Raw genomic sequence first — 21,068 nt, forward strand, 5'->3', positions numbered from 1 at the left:
GATTTTTCTGAAACATCATCTTGATATTGAAAGCATTGGAGGGATCTTCTTGATCATAGTTTGAGTCAAGGTTGCCCCCCAGTCCGCTTCTGATTCTTATGATATTGATGAAGTTATGACTGCTCTCAGGAAGTTGACAAGAATGTCCTTTTGAGGTTGGAGCAAATATTTTCCCCCCAGTCGGGAACCAGTTTCCCACAGACGGCGCCAAACTGTTGCGTCCTGGAGTATTCGCAGCGGTAGACAAATATATAGATTAATATCTTAGCATTGTACGAAGATCCAGCACACAATCAGATAAGTGAGAGGGTGTAGCGTTCATAAGAGACACCAAAGTTTTTACATGGAAAACCCTTGAAAAGCGGGAAAAATCATGGGGCATGGCCCAGTTTGAATGAATCCACTAGTATTTGTAGTCGATTACAAATTAGGCCTTCTTAGGGAGAAGGCCTTGGCTTAATGTCACAAATGTACATCATATAGAGTGTATTACATGGTGGGAGTTACAATATATATATTTGTTTTGTCAGCACGACCATAGTCGATATGATGGAGGTCGGAAAGACCGTTGTCTGGTGATGGAGGTTGGAAGGACCATAGTAGGCGACGGAGGACGGGAGGACCATAGTCGATAGGAGACCGGGGTCTGAGTGACCATTTTCTGGTGATGGAGGTCTGAGTAGCCATAGTAGGTGAGGGAGGTCGGGAGGACCGTAGTCGGCAGGAGATCGGGGTCTGAAAGAGCGTTGTCTAGTGATGGAGGTCGGAGTGACCATAGCAGGCGACGGAGGTCGGGAGGACCGTAGTCGGCAAGAGACCAGGGTCTGAAAGACCATTGTCTGGTGATGGAGGTCGGAGTGACCATAGTAGGCGACGGAGGTCGGGAGGACTGTAGTTGGCAGGAGACCGAGGTCTGAAAGACCGTTGTCTGTTGATAGAGGTCAAAATGACCATAGTAGGCGACGGAGGTCGGGAGGACCGTAGTCGGTAAGAGACTGGAGTCTGAAAGACCGTTGTCTGTTGATGGAGGTCGGAAGGACCATAGTAGGCGACAGAGGTCGGGAGGACCGTAGTTGGCAGGAGACCGGGGTCTGAGTGACCGTTGTTTGGTGATGGAGGTCGGAGTGGCCATAGTAGGCGACGGAGGTCAGGAGGACCGTAGTCGCCAGGAGACCGGGGTCTGAAAGACTGTTGTCTGGTGATTGAGGTCGGAGTGACCATAATAGGCGACAGAGGTCAGGAGGACCGTAGTAAGCAGGAGACTGGGGTCTGAATGACCGTTGTCACCACTTGGAGGTCGAAGTGACCATAGTAGGCGACGGAGGTCGGAGTGACCATAGTGGACGATGGAGGTCGGGAGAATCGTAGTCGGCAGGAGATCGAGGTCTGAAAGTCCGTTATATGTTGATGGAGGTCGGAATGACCATAGTAGGCGACGGAGGTCTGGAGGACCGTAGTCGGCAGGAAACCGGGGTCTGAAAGACCGTTGTCTGTTGATGGAGGTCGGAATGACCATAGTAGGTGATAGAAGTCGGGAGGACCGTAGTCGGCAGGAGACCGGGGTCTGAAAGATTGTTGTCTGTTGATGGAGGTCAGAATGACCATAGTAGGCGACGGAGGTCAGGAGGACCGCAGTAGACAGGAGACCGAGGTCTGAAAGACCGTTGTAGTAGGGCGATACTCTGGTAGAACTCTAAGCGTCAGGTAGTGGCCCAGTAGAAGTCCGGGCCTCAGGTGGTGTCCTGGTTGAGCACAGGGTCTCAAGTGGTTGTTCAGCGGAGCAACAATGTCAGGCGGTGGTCTGACGGAGGTGAGGGCCTTTGGCGGTGGTCCGAAGAAGGTGAGGGCCTCTGGTGAAGGTGAGGGCCTCATGTGTTGGTGAGGGCCTTTGGCAAAGGTGAGGGCCTTTGGTGAAGGTGAGGGCCTCAGGTGTTGGTGAGGGCCTCATGTGTTGGTGAGGGCCTTTGGCGAATGTGGTGGTCCAGCGAAGTTCCGGCGAAGGTGAGGGCCTCATGTGGTGGTCCGGCGAAGCTCCGGCGGTGGTCCAGTGAGGCTCAGCTGTTGTCCAGTGATGCTCCTGCGGTGGTCCGGTGACGTTCCGGCGGTGGTCGAGGAGGAGCTTCTTCCTTCTCTCCTTCTCTTCTTCCTTCTCTTCTCCTCTTCTCTTCTTGCTTGGGGTCGTCTTTCAAGAGAAATGAGGGGTCTATTTATAGATTTTCTTGAGTAGCATGCCCCGTAAATAGGTGAGAGATCAAGGGTAAATGAAGAGTGGTTGGATGGACGGACGATATTGAACCCCTTGATCATGGACCGTTCATCAGGCATTTGGAGGCCTTAGTGATTTCAGAATTCGGTGATCTTGGGCTCGTTGGATTTTTCTTGTCGAGCCGTTCGATTCGAGTATAAGCTCGTTAAAATCAGAGACCGTTTGGTAACTAAATTTATGATTCAAACCTTCCAACAGCACTTCGATTTAGACTCATTTGGGCTCGGATCGAGTTAAATTTTGTGTCATTGGGTTCGTATTTCGGAGACGCTCAGTTTGACTATAAGTTCACTGAAATCGGAGTTCAGGAGCTCCCAGATTTAATTTTTGAAGTTTTCGACTCCATTTTACATCGAGATTCGTGCGCAATCAAGATAATTTTTTGACGATGTATCAAAAATTATAAATATAATTAAATATTTTAATATAAAAGTATTTCATTTGATAACATACAAATTTTTTAGAGGTGAAAAACTGAAACTTTGCAAATTTTTTAGCATAAGAATATTTCATTTGAAAATAATTAAATTTTATTAAATAAAAAAAATTTCCCAAAAGTATTCAAATTATAAAAATTAATTGTTTATATTATAAATTATATAATATAATATTTACTCGAGTGGCTTGACAAGCAAAAAAAAATCCACATAAACTTTCTAACATATATAATAAAAAAATAAATAGATAAAAATTAAATATTATCAACTAAAAAATAAATCTTATTCATATTATAAAAATTAATTAAGAAAATCTATAAAAATATTTTATATAGTGTATATACTAAACTAATGATGGTTTTTTATTTTGTATGGTTTAATCCAACATCACTTGTGAAATTTTACTTTGTATTTTAAAAAATTGAGATAAGTTCGCCGGTTTAGTAGTTGAACCTGCAATTTTTGCCCAAATCGGTCGGTTTGAAGCAACACCGGTTTTGAGGTTGAACTGAATCGGCCTTCAGACTAGTTCACGATTGACTGGTCAGACCAGGCAGTCCGATTTTCAAAGTCCTAAGTAAATGTTTTTTTTTTTTTTTTTTTTTGAAGAAATGCAAAAGTTGCATTAAAAAGAAAGAAATAACAACCTAATACAAACTAGAAAGTAGAAACTAAAAGATCCTTGATCAAGAGAAAAAGTATCCTTATTGAAAGCATATTTGTTTAAATTAAACTTATTATTTTTGAAATGAAACCCACTGTTTCTTATTTTAAAACCGTTGAGATGGAGGGGATACCAAAATATTAAACAACCCAAGGGTTGGTTAGTATCCCAGAGTTCCCATCCGGTTAAAAAATAGGATCTAGTATCGATAACATAAGCAAATATAGTAAGTTTAAAAAACAAATAAAGAGCCAAAAGAAGAAGGAAGGTACAAAAGATAATCAAAAGGAAATTACAAATAATCAAGGACAATCGTAAAACACCTAAGAATAACATCAATAGGTATTTCAGATGTCTTTTCCAACTTTCAATGATGTAGTCCAAAGCAAGAGATATGGTAAATTCTTTGATCAGATGCTCCATCCTTAGATATCTTTCCACTTTGATGATTGCAATGAGAATACTGGCATCCATATTATTGAGATGATTGAGAAGAATCTCTGAAGTAGTTCTTCATTCTGAGATTAGTAAATGTTTCAAATCAGCTAAATTCAATATGAAATGCTTCAAACAAATCAAGCTATTGTACTCATTCGCTTCTTTTTATAGTTTTAATTGAAATATGATTTCATTTGAGAAATTTTTTTGTCACTATTTTTTTATTGATTTTAATAAATTTTTTTAATTATTTTAGAAAATAGTAAAAAAATTATTCCAAAGAAATCCTATATTTATATGAAATATAACAAAATTAAAGTTTATAAAGCAATCAATTAACACTTGCATCACTCTTGAGTCAATTGCAGTCACATGCAAAAGTTAAGAAATGAGGATAAAATTAAAAACTTGATGAGGAAAAAATAATATCAGTACATCTTAGTGAAACTAAAACATATAAAACCTGGACAAAATTGAAGAAAATATAATTTATGATAACATCTTAGTGAAACTAAAAAAAGTTCGATGATTTTATGACTGGCATATCAACTATAGCTTTATAATTTTTAGAAATAAGAGATTATATTACTAATTACATATAAAATTTGAGAAATATTTAAGTCACATAGTATTCTAAACAAAAGAATATAACCTCTTTAGTAATTATTAATAGATTTTTTTTTTAGAATTCTTGTTACCACATTTCTTGATATAATAACTTTTGCATATAAAAATTTGATTATTAATGTTAAGTTTTAAGATATATTTATGGTTTAAACTTACAGTTAAATTTACTTCTATCTTGAAAAAAATCTTTCCTACAATTATTGTCATTTGACGTTCAGTTTAAAATTTAACAGCAGATAATACTAAAAAAATGGGACAGTATTGTGGAAACTTAAGTGGGAAATAAATATCCCATTAAGGTTTGACAAATAAGCTAACATTTTCCTTGATTTACTGAATCCTTCAATATATTAGGAAAATAATCAATCAATAAATAAATAAAATATTTTTTTTTTAGTCTTCGACAGACTCCTACTGAGCGGGCCATTGATGATGCCTTAAAACCGATTCCTAACAAAAACATTCTCAAAATAATCCCAAGACTATTCATGCATGACCAATTTAATATCATAATATCACATTGTCCCAATTTATTCTCTTAACCATACAAAATTGATCAAAATAGTCCATATTATATTTATGATATAAAATTAATCACAATTTAATCCATCGACTTTAAAGAATTGATCCCAATTTAGCCCCAAAAGGAGGCATGGTCGATAGACTAATGCTTCGTTTGAGGCGGCTTTCTTGTTGCTTCTTAAGCAATTTTTTAGTTCAATAATTAAAATTTTTGTAGTAGAAAACTGCTTTAAGAATCAACAAAAAAGCTATCCCAAACAAAACCTAATGCTTCGTTTTGGACGACTTTCTTACTGCTGCTTGAAGAGGTTTTTCTAGTACAAAAATTTTAATTTTTATATTAGAAAGCAATTTTAAGAAGCAAGAAGAAAGCTGTCTCAAACGAAGTCTAAATTGTAACATTATACTCTTGGACTAAAACGACATTATTTAAATAATGAGGTAAATAATGAGGTGACTATTTTGAGCTTTAACCCAATCACTAACTAATTCAACAACTAGTTCCTCTCTATATGCATTTCTAGCGACAAATTTACTGGGGTGAAACGATCCTTCCAAATTATCTAAATGATTAAATAAGGCATGGATGCAACATCAACTACAAATAATATTAAATGAAGGCTTAGAGCACAGCTTTGGTAAACAACTCAGTTGTCTTCGCACATTACAGCCGAAGCCAGAGAAATATGAATCTTACAGTCCAATAAGACTCGTGCAGGAGCACAAAATTTACATCTACGCTCTTCAAGAACTCAAGCCTACAGATAAATCAATTAACTGGAGGAAATACCCAAAACTTCATATAAAGCTTGAGATCACAAATGTCAGTAATAGATTATAGAAAGAATCAGTAAAAGACTACTTCTAGGCTACAGAGCAAAAGCCAAACCAGAAACTTCCAAACTTTAGATTAGCCCAAGGCCTGCCTGCTTTGCAAACATTGGGCATCAACAAGATTCCAGACATTCTGGACAACCCCATTTGAAACAGTTGAAAAGGCGAGTTTTGCAGATTTCTGATGTGATTTTAAGAGCTCAGTACTGCTTAGAAGCTGCTTCAAAGACTTCACAAGTTCTAATTTCCCCTCAACCTGTACAATCAATGGCTTATTTCATAAAAATAATCCTACTAAAGTTGGGTGTTTCTTAGAGGTAAATCTGAAACATGTCTAATTACATGCCGTCAGAAAGAATGTGCATTCAGAAAATAATAGAAATGTTACGGATAGCAGGAAAAAAAATCAAGAGTTCATTTGATTTTTCATAAATAAAAATCATGTTTTAGAATAATGATTACATTTCAAAAGTTTGATAAGGTTTAAGGCTTCGTTTGGCTGCTTCTTAAAACTATTTTTTAGTACAAAAATAAATTTTTTTTACTAAAAAGTTGCTTTAAGAAACAGTAAAAAAACTGTCCCAAACGAAGCCTAAAACTCTGATTTTCAACTTTGTCCAACCGAACAATGAAAAAATCTAATTTCATTGTTTCATAATTTTTTTATCTATATTTACAATAAACTATACATATCCTAAGATGAATAGCCTTCCTCGACTTGAGAACGAAGGAAAGAAAAAAAAAAAAAGCCTTCCTCACCTGAATAACTGACTGGTAATCTACTTGTTTCATCTCTGCTAACATGCGAGAGAAGTGGCCTACATGAGGACCTACAAATTAAACAAAAGCGAGGATAATTTAAAGAGGAATCCAAAGAAAATGCACTTTACATCATAGTAGCTAAGAAGCTACCTGTGAGAACAGCACAACCAGCTGCAGCAGCCTCAGAGAAATTGTGACCAGAAAGACCAGATTGGAAAGAACCTCCAATAACAGCTATTGGAGAGACCCTGTAAAGCATTCCAAGTTCCCCTGTACAGGCACCAAAGTGTCAACCACCATAGAGAGTCCCTGGCAAATTAAACCAGCACCCTTTTGTTGTTATTTGTGCAAAAAAGGAAAAATAAAACAATGTTGGATGAGTCCATTGACTATCTGAGAGCTGCATCATCCATATAATTTATAATATAAAACTTGAAAATACAACAAATTAATTGTTGTTAAATCATGAAATTGTCCAAAAGTATGTAAAAAAAATACTGATATTCAAATTTACTCGACCATGTAGCAGCAATTTACGACTTGGCCATGCCAAGTTGAAAATTTTCTAAATTATATGAATAGATCAATCATATCCAATTTCAACCACGTGACATGTCTCGGCCATCGTTAGTCCCTTGAATTTATCACAAACATGCCTAATTCTGCACTCTCCTCCAATGATCCGAAAAAAATATTACAACCAGTCAACTTCCAGAAGAAAGAGAAAGAGCAGCATTTGTGAGGACTCAAAAATGATGGGGTGAAAATACAAATAAGGTTTTTATCATCAAACAATAATGAAGAACTCCCTAGTGATGTCGATTAGCACAAGCACTTGCCAAAATATAATCTGATAAAAAATCAATTAGGTTTTGCATAGATTTTTTATGTGCCTTAAGTTTAAGCTTTTATTTGAGAATAAGAACTCCTATGTTCTATAAATCCAAATAAACTGACAACAGAATTGGATTATAGGCTCATGCTCAATGGTTTTATCTATAAAAATTAGACTTCTACCTTTGTTTTACCAAGAAAAATCTCATGCTTGAACTTGATTTATGCTATAAAAGAAAACTGATGACATCCCATATGTAAGATTCTATTTTGTGCAAATGCTACCTACATATGTTGAAACTTGCATTCATAATTCATTCTTCAGTCAACAAAAAGTCCTTAATGAAATAAACCAGAATTAAGCTATATATTGTGCTATCAACTTTTATTGTTATGGCAGAGATGGCTACAAATGAATTTTGTTGAAAATGTTTCTGGCTCTGTTTATTAACTATAATTCAAATCAATTATGATGCCTGTAGCAGTCTTTTCCTATTTTTTTGAAGATTCATCTTGAACTAGTTAAGATTTCTAAATCTTAATTAATTTTAGGATGCCAGGTTTTCAATGTTTTAAACTAGGACATTTTGGATTTGATCAGTTCCTGCCTATAACATTCAAAAATCTGGTATGAAAATACTTTAGTAATACCAAATCTTTAAGTAATAAATTGATGTTAAGTAATTAATAATTCTGAAAATGTGCCTCCTTTAGGCGTGTGAGTATGAGAGCAGTTAGTTGGCTGGCTCTTATTTAATCCTTTTTTTTATTCACGTCAGCCAACTAATAGAGAATAGATATTTCTATTGGATAAGAATGGAATCAGTTAGTGTAGTGTGTGGGCCCCTCTTCCTACCATTTCACATAAACCATGGACTAAAAAGGCGTTCGAGGCGGATGCCTAGAGGTGCGCCTCGAATCGAGGAGGAGGTCGGGCGAACTGAGGCTTAAGCCTCGATCGTTCGGGCGAGGCTTACGCCTTTTCCACTGAGGCGTACGCCTCAAGGCATGAGGCATCGAGACGCAACGAGGCAGCGCCTCGAAAGGGAGAAAGTTACCTTCACATTCAGCGATCAAAATGTCGTAACTTATGATCCGATAGGAAGGGAAAGTCGTCAAAGGAGTGAAGTCAAACAACCCAGAAGGAGCCAAACAAGCGACGAGTGCAATCTCTGCACCTCTTGTGAAGCAACGAAGCCGAACAACAAGGACGAAAAGAGAAGATGAAAGGCAAACCCTAGACATGGCTAAGTTATAATTGATTAACTTAGTTAATATAATTTAAAATATTAATAATTAAGCAAATTAATTAAATAATTAATAGTATAATTAGTGCATAAATTAATTATCTAATTTAACTTAATTGACTAATTAATAATATAATTGTTAATTAAATATTATTATAATTAGCCTAATTAATATAAATTACATATTATAAAAAGATTTTTCTTTTCAGATATAAACATCAACGATATTCTTTCAAGTTCATAATTGACTTAATATTTTGCCATTTTTTATAATTATTTATAATTTTACATTAGCTTATTTTTACCATTTTGAGGCTTACGCCTCGATCCGCCTCAAGGCTTATGCCTCACCTCGCTTAGACAAAACGCTTTGATTCTCAATTTCGCCTTTTAAAACATTGACATAAACTAAGCATTTCACTCTTACAAACGGTGAAGGATGATAGTAAAGTACGGTATAGTGTTATGAAAAAAGAAAGGTTACAGAGTGGAGTGCGAGCAATGTAGGAGATTTCGGCACAATGCTCAGAACGGCACAGTGCATAATGAAGTGTGAGGACCCGTGTGAAGCCAGTATTTTATTGAGATTTTCGGCACAGTACTCGGTAGAGGGATTTCACATAGTGTAAGGACGGGTTCAGCACAGTTCAAAGAAAATTAGGGAAGAAAAAGAAGAGGAAATACAGGATCTTTGGGTTATGCAAAAGAGAAGTTTCGAGGTAAATTATTATGTTATGTAGAAGTGGATATTATGCAATTTATTTGAGTAATAAATTGTGGAATTTATAGAATTAGAGATATGAATTGTAGGTGACTTATAAAAGGAAAAGAGTACAAGGTGGAAGAATTGAGGATACAAATCGTCAAGGAGGTAAGTAATTCATTTATATTCAAATTTAAGAACTTTCATTTATAGGCATTAAGGTTAATTTTGAATGCATTAAAATAAAAGGTTATTAAATTTGGTTAATGTATAGAAATGATTTTTAATTCAAGCTTCTATGTATTAACAACCATATACATAATGAAATCAGGTAAGTGTAAAATAAGATTTAGTATGTTAATCTAAATGCTTTCCTATTTGATACTGTTTTGAAAATATGTCAATTTACTTGCATATGGTATGCATTTTAATTGTACACCGGTGATCACAATAATGATTATGAAAGAATGCAACAACTTAAGTATAACTTATGAACACTGAAAAGCTTTGTGAATATCAATTGGAAAGTAAAGTTTGGCTACAAATGATGTATAACTGTAATTACAGGTGGGGTAAAATGGACCCCATATAATATACCTGTATTACATAATGGGTAAAAGGGACCACAGAGAATATGATACCTGCATAGCATGTGAGGCAAATGGAACCCATAAATAGGCAAAAGAGACCTCTATGTAATTCAATAATGAGAATGACAAGTTTACCTGGACTTCATTAAAAAATGTTATGAAAGTATAACCAAATCTTTTATAGATTAAAATTGATATTCGTTGTAAAATTCAAAAGAAGTAAAGATGAAAGTTAATTATGAATTTATGATGATTTCAATGATTGATTATTCTCAATTATTGTACTTTAAATGTTAATTAATTTGCAAAGCTTACTGAGTCTTATAGCTCACAAATATTTTCTTACTGTTGTTGTTACATGAAAACACAATGAGAAGATTGTTGCAGATTAATTTATGCAAGTTATTTCTTCTTTTTATGTTAAAGCTATCTTTGTTAGTGAGTCTTCTGGTAAGGTATGATAACATTTCAGAAATGAATTTTATTTGGTTTTCCTTAGTGGCTCTGTAAGTATGTTATTGAGGTTTTAATTTGGAAGTTGCTTCCGTTGTTATATAAATTGAATTATGGTTGGATGTTATATATGATCTTCTAAAAAGAGAAGTTGTATTAAATGTTTTTGAAAGGAAAAATGTTTATGCTTGTTGACCCTAAACCGTGGCCAGCAAAAACAAAAAAAAAAGAGAATCGAAATCAAATCCACGTACCTGCCATCCCACACGGTCACACGTCGTCGCCGCTCTTCGCACGAGGAGGCCATACATCACATCGTTTCTCCCCACGACTTCGCATGACGAGCTCGCGTTGTTAAATGGCTACGAAAAGGAGACCTTCATCCCTTTTCAGGCACCCGAGCTCTTACGCGATTCCTCTCTCACTCTTCGTCTCCTTCCTGGCTGCTCGACTTGGCTCCCTCAACGACGTCCTTTACTGTCGGTTCGGAAGTGACGACATTTTGATCGAAGGCTCCCATAGCCTCCAATCCTCTCTCCTATTCCACTCCCCTTGCTCTGTTCGGTCCAACCCGACGTCCATACAGAGAGAGAGAGAGAGAGAGAGAGAGAGAGAGAATCTTCTCCCCTTGCCCTAGCCGTGAGAGCCCGTCGCCGAACCCCTCAACCGAGCTCCTCTCTCCACCCGATCTCCCCTATCCGAAGTTGCCTCTCCCTCTGCCTTGCTTCTTCGGCTCCTTCAGTCGAATCAGAAGTTAGCACATTTTGATCGGAAGCCACAACAGGGAGCCTGCTTGTTGTATAGGTAACTTTCTCCCTTTGGCAAGCTTCTTCGGCCAAATCCAGTAAAAAAAATAAAAAAAAAATAGATTTTTTTCTTTTTTATTAATTATAATAATTATTAATTATCTTTAATTATTATTTAATTATAGTTATAATTAATTAATTTTATAATTAATTACTAAATATTAATTAATGATAATTAATTAATGCTTGCGATGCTTCTCTCGCCTCGACATCCATGCCCTCCACAGCCGGTCTGCCAGCCTCGAAGGTACAATCCCAAAACTCAGAATTTGGTCCTTGACGTTCGCGACGAATTAGCAAACCCCCTACGCGCTCACGTAGCGTTGTAGGGCGGGAAACCGGTGCGATGCTTGCGATGACTTAAGGATCCCTCTTTAATGCTAGCAATGAGCCGTCAAACCCCCTATGCGCTCAAGTAGCATTGTAGGGCGGAAAACCGGTGCGACGCTTGCGGAAAAGAGGATAAATTTTTTTTTTTAATGTATATATAAGTACCCCCGAACGCTCACGTTGTGCAAAGGGGGGGAATCTGTGTTTTTCTGACTCGTGCTCCACACCCTTAAACGCTCAAGTAGCGGGCGGGGATTTTAAATAAAACATGCGGCCGCGGTGACATTTTTGACACCTACCTGAAGCGCTCACGTAGCGTCAAGGGGAAGGTTGCCTCTTGGTTTTTATCCTAAAAGGGAGAGGAGCCGGGAGGCTGCCAAAATTTTCATTAAAACAGGGGACTTGGGCAGAATTTGAACAAGCTGAACTTGAACTCGGACCTGGACCTATTTGAACTCAAAAAGAACAAGAACATGCACTCAAATGAACAAGAACAGATGACTTGTGGACTTGAACCTGAATAAAACTCAAGTGACTAATAAAAGACCAAATGAAATAAAATCAAGCTGAAACCCAATTCAAATCAAAGTGAACATGCAATTAAACTCAAAGGACTAGACTTGGACAAGTAATCCAAACTCAAAATCGGAGCAAGATGGGGAGAGCAAGGGACTCAAATTGAACTCAAACTGGATCCAAACTTGACATGAACAACAAAGAACTTGAACTTTCAAGAACAATAGGGACTTGAGTTTGAATGGGATGCCAAGAGCTGAACCCATAACAACATACAAGACTCGAGCATGAATTGAACCTTGAGCTCGGGTCCGATGTAACGTGTAGGACTAGAGTTTGGATGAATGAACAAATCAAAGTCCAAATGCACGGTTGTTTAAGCTAACAGCAAGTTGCAAGTGAAAGATGAAATTCCAGTGTACACGAAAGATGAATGCAACAAACTCCTATAACAGTCCCTACGAGATTAAAAGCAACGTGCTTACAAGAACAACAAATGGTTGTAGAATGCATATGTGTTCTATATGCACTATTGGGATCTCCAACTAAACAATAAGGCCTGCTGATTAAGAAGGCAATACTGGAGACCGATAATGGAGGATCTTCCCCTACAAATAAGTACAATCAAGCCCACCCGAGATTGGTGAAAGGGTGAATATGATGCAGAAATAATGGGTCTTCTACAAACATTTTCAGGAGGTCATAGTAGATGCAGCGGTCCCCTGCAATTGGATACTTGTGGATAACAACAGTGTATTCTAAGCACAATAAATCACTGTGGACACAAGTACAGATATCACCTACGACAGTGGTGATCAAGATCATCAAATACGTCGGGTACAAGGGTAACTCGGTCTATGAAAGAGGACTGCCCCCTGTAAACAAGTATAATTAGCAAAACTACCTGAGATTGATGAAAGGTGGATATGATACTGATGTAAAGGACTATCCTACGAATACTCCTAGGAGCTCGTAGTGGATACAATGGGTCCCCGCAAATATATACAAGTCGCTTGTGGATAACAACAGTGGGCATATCGTAGGTACAACGAATCACTGTGGGCACAAGTATTGATATCACCTACGACATTGGTGGTCAAGATCTTCAAGTATTTCGGGTACAAGAGCGACTCGATGTACAAAAAGTACACTCCCTGGCAGAATCGAAAAGGAAGTTTGAACAAATTAGAACCAAACTTCCTGGCGTTCCAAAGTCTCTTCTTAGTTCTATACTTAAGAAGAAAACAGTTCTGGTGCCCACAAACACCGGAAATAATAAATTCATTACACTGATGATCTTAAAAAGAGTTCTTTACAAAGCAACAAACTTCAAAATACAAAAAGTCCCTCCCCCGGTGAATGAGAAAGGGGGAGTCAACATCAAAACTAAGTCGCCACCGGATCTGCAACACTTATGCAAGCAGACAGAGGGCGTCCACAAACTACAACACCACGCCACCGGATCTGCAACACATATGCAAGCAGACATAAGGCGTATACAATCTAAATGCCACGCCACCGGATCCGCAACACTCGTACTAGCGGACAGAAGGCATGTATAAGTTCTCAAATGAAATATTGTGCATTCAAAGGGCAGTTACCTGCACACAACTAAAATATTTTAAAGAACCTCTGCACATTCACCATAAATTGTCTACACATAGGTATACTAAAGAGGTAAATATGATTAAAACCAGCATGGACCCCGGCGAGCGTGTTATTGGCACACACGTGACGCCTAAGGATGCTGCGCGGGTCGATAAGTGAATTCTAGTTCAAACCAGATCCTTCTATACGGATCAATAGAAGTCGACAGGGCTCGAACTTTCAAACAAATACATGATTGTGAGGACCGATGTATTTGTTTTCATACATTCATATTAGGCCTACAATCAAAAGAATTCACTAAACAAAAAGGCACGAAGCCTATGAAACCCGATCCTCCTAAACATGTAAATGGAAGTAGATAAGGTTGAAACCATAAGATAAATATGCAGTCACGAAGTCGACCGGAATATTGATCTTATACATTCATATTAGGCCTTCAAGGCCTTCAACAAAGAAAGTTCATGAACAAAGGCACAAAGCCTACGAGAAACCCGATCCTCGATCAACCGCTTGGTCGAGTTGAAAAGGTTCAATCAAATAAAGGGAAATGACCCCAAACACCCCGATGATGGCCGTGTTGAATGTAAATCTCAACCGGAGGGGTTCACAAATATTTCAAATGCCTCCCACAAGTCCACTCAAAATCCAAAAGTCCATTCAAAATCCAAACTCCACAAAACCTAAAATCCAGATATTTAAAACTGAAATCAATCCATCAATCACTCAAAACAAAATTCATCCGCCATCCGCAATAATTTGCCGAGGTGGACAAAAATAAAAACTACTCTAGCTCACAAAGAGCTAAATGTCTAGTCGGAAATATCACTAGGATCCATTCTCAAAACAATCTCCTGCTAGTAAGGACGTGGTACGTGTCCTCTGACCGGCAGTTCGCCGCCAAATGGAACTGCAGGATAAATGATTATGATGACTCGGGACCCTCTGAACAAAGTGGTTTTGCTGCCAAATGGCACCACGAAATACTGGTTATGGCCAGAGTCAATACGTACCTTATTGGCATCAAATCCTTGAGATATGAATCAATAGGATATGAACGATAGGGCACAAAGCCCTCTGTTAGCTAACGTGGATTCAAATTTATCCCCTTAGATAAACATTCAACCCAGGTCTACAAGGTCCCCTTGGACGAAGCAACCCGTGGCTGCTGACAAGGATCCTTCTGTCAGGTTGGGTCGACTACCTCCTCTGAATAAGTAGACCAGGGACCACGATTGCCCGGGACGACGGAACCATGGGATCTTGATTGGGTCCATCATCCATTCCCCCACCATCTGCTTTAAGTAAAAGATGATGAAACTTCTGTTTTAAATATCAAACCTTCCAAATTCCCAATTCCATTCCCATTGCTATTACTATATGCCAGATAACACGTATATTCTACGTATCTGATTGAGGCGAGGCGCGCCTCAGTAAACTTGAGGCGTAAGCCTCATAAACTAAACTTATTGCGTAGGCTTTGAGGCTTAATTGGTCGAAAATGCGCTAAGGCGCGCCTCAAGGCGCGCCTTTTATTGCGCAATTTTAAACGTTGCCTATAGGAAACCAGAACTCAGATCATAAAGTCCTCACAAAATGAGGGCGAAATCTCTGGGTAGTGTCTTATCTACAAACCATCAGCCTTCCAAAATTTACCCCGGAATTTATTCCGTTAAAACTCCCTTCGCCGATAAAAGTAAAGCACAATCAATCAATGCGCGGTGGGAAGGCCGGGGCGGAATTTCCGGAGCCCACAATGCTATGCACGTTACACTCCACCGTACTGTTTAGAGGTACTGTGGGGTGTTACACCATATGCATAAACAAATTGCTCTCCTATCATTGGGGCTTCCTCAAAATTGGAAAGCACTCTTGATGTCGATTGTAGAAGGAGAATGGGGAATTGACAAATCACTAAAGTTAGTCCATAAACACTTAAATTTAGGCAATTACTAATCTATTTTGATGTAAAATAAATAAATAAGTAAATTCATCCCAATAAATAAAGTATTGATCGTCAAAAAGTTAAAATTTTGCTAGAAACACCAGCCACACAATGATTAAGGCTTTTACTGCAAAGGGAATATAAGATTGCAACCAAATCTCACTCACATGCAAAAAAACTATTATAAAGTGCAAAGATGATGTGAACTAGGACATAAGTAACCAAAGATCCAGGATTCGTCCCATAATGAAGAGATATTCTTCTCCAAAGGTGTCATTCAAAGCTTGCAAGAGTAGCAAAGATTTTACATTCAACAACATATATAATATTGAGAGAAAATCAAAATTCTCTTAAACAACAACAACAACATCAAACTTTTATCCCACCACATGAGTTCGGCCACATGAATCCTTTTTCTTCATTGTGTTCTATTAAGAGTCAAATTCTCATTTAAATATAATAAAGAATAGTCATTTCTAATACTTTCTAACCAAGCCTTTTTAGGTCTATCTCTACCGTTCTTAATACAGGTCAAATCTAATACATCTACTCTCCTACTGTGTCATCGGAAGGTTGACGTTTTATGTGACCAAACCATATAAGGCGATTCTCTCTCATTTAAGGGGACTCTCTCTAATCTTATCTACCACTGGAGCTACTCCGACCTTTTCAAAAAATATACCTGCTCGACATTTTGTCTCTAAGAGTAAACCAATCATCCACCCGAGCATCCTCATCTCTGCAACACTTATCTTATTTTGTGCTTCTCTTTTAATGGTCAACATTCTATGCCATAAAACACTGCAGACCTCTCAACCAACTTATAGAATTTCTTTTAAGTTTGAGGGGTACATTTCTATCACACAACAGGCCCGATGCATTCCTCCACTTCAACTATCCAACTTGAATTCTACTAATAATATCTCCATCTATTTTACCATCACTTTAAACAATAAACTAGAGATATCTGAAACATGTATTTTTTTAATGACTTGATCACCCAAAATCACAATTCCTCAACTAGATCTATTACTACTAAAACTATACTCCAAGCATTCGGTTTTAGATCTACTCAAACGAAAACCTTTAAACTCTAAAATTGGCCTCCATAATTCAATTTTTACTTCAACTCCCTTTCTAGTCTTATCAACAAGAAGAAAATACCATTAGTATAACTTATTCGACTACATGAAAATTGCATTGTTCATAAACATTTTTAATAGACTCAAATAATGACTTGATGATGCAACCATAAACTCTCGTGTTGAATTTGATCTAGGATATCTTATGATCTAGGTTTTGCAAATGCAAATCTAAAATTAGATATAAAAACAAGAATGCAAAACATTGTGTCGATATGATCAGGGAATCAAATAAATCTAGGGGGACCCCTCATAATCAAATCGAATGAAAGCGATCGAAATCGATAGAATACGGACAAAACATTAAGGGACATTGCCAAAACATCGTCCGTTTGCAAAACGGACTTCGTTGTTGCATCAAAAACATCGAAATCATATAGAAAAGGTTATTATATTTCCTAGGTCATCGTACAATGAAAAAGGTGAAATTGGCACAAATTTTGAGGTGACACTGCATAAAAATGCCCAACTGATATCTCGATCAAGCAGAATTCACTGTTGCACTCAAAATATAAAAATTACCCAAGAATTACCACTCGTGATTGATTTGAGCGAAGTTAATCGAAATCAATGGACTACAGACAAAACATTGTGCGATGTTGCCTGAATGTCCTCCCTTTGCAAAACAGACTTCGTCGTTGAGTCCTGAATGTCGAGAATACCCATAAGTGATTACCATATTGTATGGATCATTGGACAAGTGAAAAATTAAAATTTGCACAAATTTCGAGGTGATAATGACACACAAATCGAGGTGCATGATTAGCGAAGAATTCTACGAGTTGAATTATAAACTTTCTAAATCATATATATATATATATATATATATATATATATATTTCAAGTTTTATTGTATATTATTCTATTAAATCTTCAATTTATCGTGTCAATTATCTTCTGTCAATATCCTCTGCACAATCTAAAAATTCGGCATGTGAAGGGTGCCAACATCCACTCAACCACCTCATCTCCTTTAATCGAGTCTCTTTCTCCCTCTCATTATCTTGCTATTCACTAACCATAGATTTGGTTCCTCCTCTCCAACCAAACTCCTTTAGTTCCCCCTCCATTTGAACTCCCCTCCAGCTCCTCATATTGCAACCAGCCCCAACTCCTCTACTTGATTCCCAGGTGCATCCCACAATACTCTCAGCTACTCCATAAAACCCCTCACATTCCCCACTCCCAATCTCCCCCTCACAAAACTACCTCTGTTTGATCTCCCTATCAAACGATCTCTCTCCCATCTCCCTTTCCTTCACACTATCAGCCACAACAAACTCTACCCGCACTCCTCCATTCAATACCAAACACAACTCCACCTCCCAACCACAACAAAGCTCCCTAACTCCTGCACTAAACCGCAACCAGCTAGGGGTATCAAAATCGGGTTTCGGGTCAGGTTCGGGTTGAACCTGAAACTAGCTCGGGTTCAAATAGTTCACACTAACCCGACCCGGTTATGTAAACGGGTCGAAAGTTCAGACCGAACCTGACCCGCACAGGTTACAGGTTGACCCAACCCTACCCACGGACACAACAACTAAAATGGCAACGATAGTGCATCGGTAACGCCTGCAGTGGCAGCGGCGGCGCAACAGCGGTGCAGACGGGGCACGGGAGAAGAGATAGTGGACGGCTCGACGCGACGTGAACTCGATGAGAAAGATGGCGGGCGTGGGCAGCAGACGCGAGCAGCTGTGTCATTCCGGGTCATTTCTGGGTTTCCGAGTCAAACCGAACCTGACCTGATTTTTGAAAGGAGTCGATTTGTTGAACCCGAACCTGACACGTTTCACAAACGAGTTGACCCTAACCCAAAATTTTTTGGTCAGATTCAAATCGGATTTTCGGGTCGTATCAAATATTGACACCCCTACAATCATCAGTCGCCTACATACTCGACAACCTTCTATCGACATCCAACCAACCTGCATAAGCCGAAAGCCCCCAATATACTCCGTTCCTTAGCTCCTCAAAGCAGACCGAAACCTCCCTCATCCTTTCCAACTGAACTCCTCACAACCCGTCGTGCTGGACCTGTTGAAGCACACTACCGAATAGCCCATTCACATGTCTTCCTCCTGCTCCAATTCACATGGAGACCTGCCATTCACATCTCCTCCAAAAATAGTAGATTGACCACTCCACGCACCTCCTTCAAGCCACAGCAGCAAACTACTATACCCAAAAAATCAAACAACTCCCTTCCAACCCTACTAACTTCTATGGCTGCCCAAAACCCATATTCCTCATACCCCACTCTCCAATCCCTCACAAAGAACACCTCAAGCAGCAAATCCCCTCAACCAACTACCTCTATGTTAGCATATTGAATAATGCATACACATGATACATCTGCATGTCACATAATGTATATGTATAATATATTAACATATGACAAATGTGCACACAATGTATTAGCATTTTAGATAATGCACACATGATACATTTGCACTGTACACTTGCATGCTTTTCAGAGCACCTGCACGAATGTATTGGTACGTATTTTAGTGCATTTGCGCAAGTGCTTATACATATTTTGGTGCATTACATTGCATATTCGTACGCTTTCAATTTTTATGCCTTACAATGCCTCAGCACGTTTCTCGAGATGTTGTGCTTTGATGAGTTGTTGCACACTTCTTAAGACCATGACATACTTCTTGTGGTGCTAGCACACTCAGGGCCATCACATGCTTGCCGAGGTGACATGCTTAAGTTTAAGAATTTTCATTTTAATGCATTCGTGTATTTTAAAATTTAAACATTCACACGAGTGTTCATTGTTGGAATACACATTATGTTTCATTTTCGAGTTTAAAAATAACGGCATTTATCCGTTTGTACAAGTGTTGTGGATCTGGTGACATTAAAACGAATTAGGCTTCATTCATTCAAGATATAGAGTTATTTTTTTATTCAATTAGCCTATTCAAGCTTATAGATTTTACATAGTTTATAGGATTTATGAATTAAATTAAAATAAGAAATTTCAGTGCTGCTCGTAGGAGAATTAATAGGTCTGCTACAAGTTCCCCGGTTCTGAATTGTAGGTGGGTTGATTTATTCAATATGAGTCTGCTAACCTCACTTGTAGGTGAGTTGTTTTGTGCACTACAAATTGCTTACTCCTACTCCAAGGCGAGTTGTGCACTATGAATTCCCTATTGCTACCCATAGGCAAGTTGTAGTGTTCATTACAGGCATCTTATTATTTTCCTATACGCGGGCTACTATTTTCTTTACAAATTTGCTGATACCACTCGTAGGCAAGTCATTGTGCACATCCACTAAAAGTCTCTTATTACCACCCGTAGGCGTGTTGTCATACGCACAACAAGTCTTTTGTTCGTTCTTGTAGGGAAGCTATCGCAATAATTATAAGTTTCCTGGTTTTTACCTGTGGGTAATCTGTTGAGCGTATCACAAGTTTATATTTGTGCCTTTAGGCAGGCTGTCTTGTTTGTTTTAGGTTCTTGTTTTTGCCTGCAGGCAACTTGATATGTTCATTACAGTCCTCTGTTCTCGCTCGTAGGAGAACTGTCACATTCATTATAAATTTGTTGTTCTCTCCCGTAAGCAAACTGTCGTGCTCGTTACAAGTCTCTTGTCTCATAATTTAATAAATTTCGTTTAAATTGTATTTTTATTTTTAGAAGTATTATTTTAGGTTTGGTTCCCTGTGAATGCATAGTTTGAATTTTGGCAGCCTCTCGGCTTCTCTCCCTTGTGTAGAAAATTTTGGAGAGTCTAGGCCTGCCCTCCATATCAAGAAAGACGTGCAAAGTCATTTTTTCAGATGATAGCGTGGTCGTTGTCTTCAATCCCACCACATAAAGAAAGAAGTCCATGGGTTTTCAAAGTACTTTCTTCGCCATGCTGAATAACGCAAATAGGTATTTAATTTACCCCGTAGTGCTAAAAAAATGGCACAAGGTTTATCCACTTTATTGTGAGCATCAATAAGGAGCTTCCTCCTGCTATGCTAAGAAAAACAGGCTTAGGTGGTTTGCTTGTTGCTTCATAGGCATTGCCAACAAGATTTTGAAGTTTTTTTTGAGTTTGGCGAGCGTTATACCTTAGCGCACGAAGAGACAGTGATGGTGTCAAGATGAAGTGGCAATGAAAGCAGCGATCGAAGTATCACTACAGGAAAATCACTTATTACCGGCGGAATTTTCTGGCGGCTTTCCGGCGGCCAGTTTTCCGGCGGTTTTCCGGCAAATTTCCGGCAGTTTTTGACGGCTTATTCCCTACAAAATTTTCCGACGGCTTTCCGACGGCCAGTTTTCCCCGCAAAATTTTGCGACGGCTAATTTCCCGCAAAATTATCCCGCGGAATTG

General features: G+C 38.3%; 1 protein-coding gene across 2 annotated transcripts in view; it reads right to left on the reverse strand.

Annotated features, from left to right (window-relative positions):
- Positions 1–5,541: 5,541 nt before the first annotated feature.
- Positions 5,542–21,068, reverse strand: part of LOC110115163 (probable 3-deoxy-D-manno-octulosonic acid transferase, mitochondrial) — a 56,727-nt gene continuing 41,200 nt past the window's right edge. Inside the window, exons 10-12 of one of the 2 annotated variants that reach the window (XM_020848312.2) lie at positions 6,701–6,820; positions 6,548–6,618; positions 5,542–6,044 (exon numbers count right to left, since the gene is read on the reverse strand). In XM_020848312.2, coding sequence (XP_020703971.1) covers positions 5,865–6,044; positions 6,548–6,618; positions 6,701–6,820 — 371 coding nt within the window. In that variant the 3' untranslated portion in view covers positions 5,542–5,864. Of the gene's footprint in view, positions 6,045–6,547; positions 6,619–6,700; positions 6,860–21,068 lie in introns of those variants that run through there. The other variant, XR_003700783.1, reaches the window with a different exon arrangement.

The sequence above is a fragment of the Dendrobium catenatum genome, unplaced genomic scaffold, assembly GCF_001605985.2.
Source record: "Dendrobium catenatum unplaced genomic scaffold, ASM160598v2 fragScaff_scaffold_60, whole genome shotgun sequence".
NCBI classification, from domain to species: Eukaryota; Viridiplantae; Streptophyta; class Magnoliopsida; order Asparagales; family Orchidaceae; genus Dendrobium; species Dendrobium catenatum.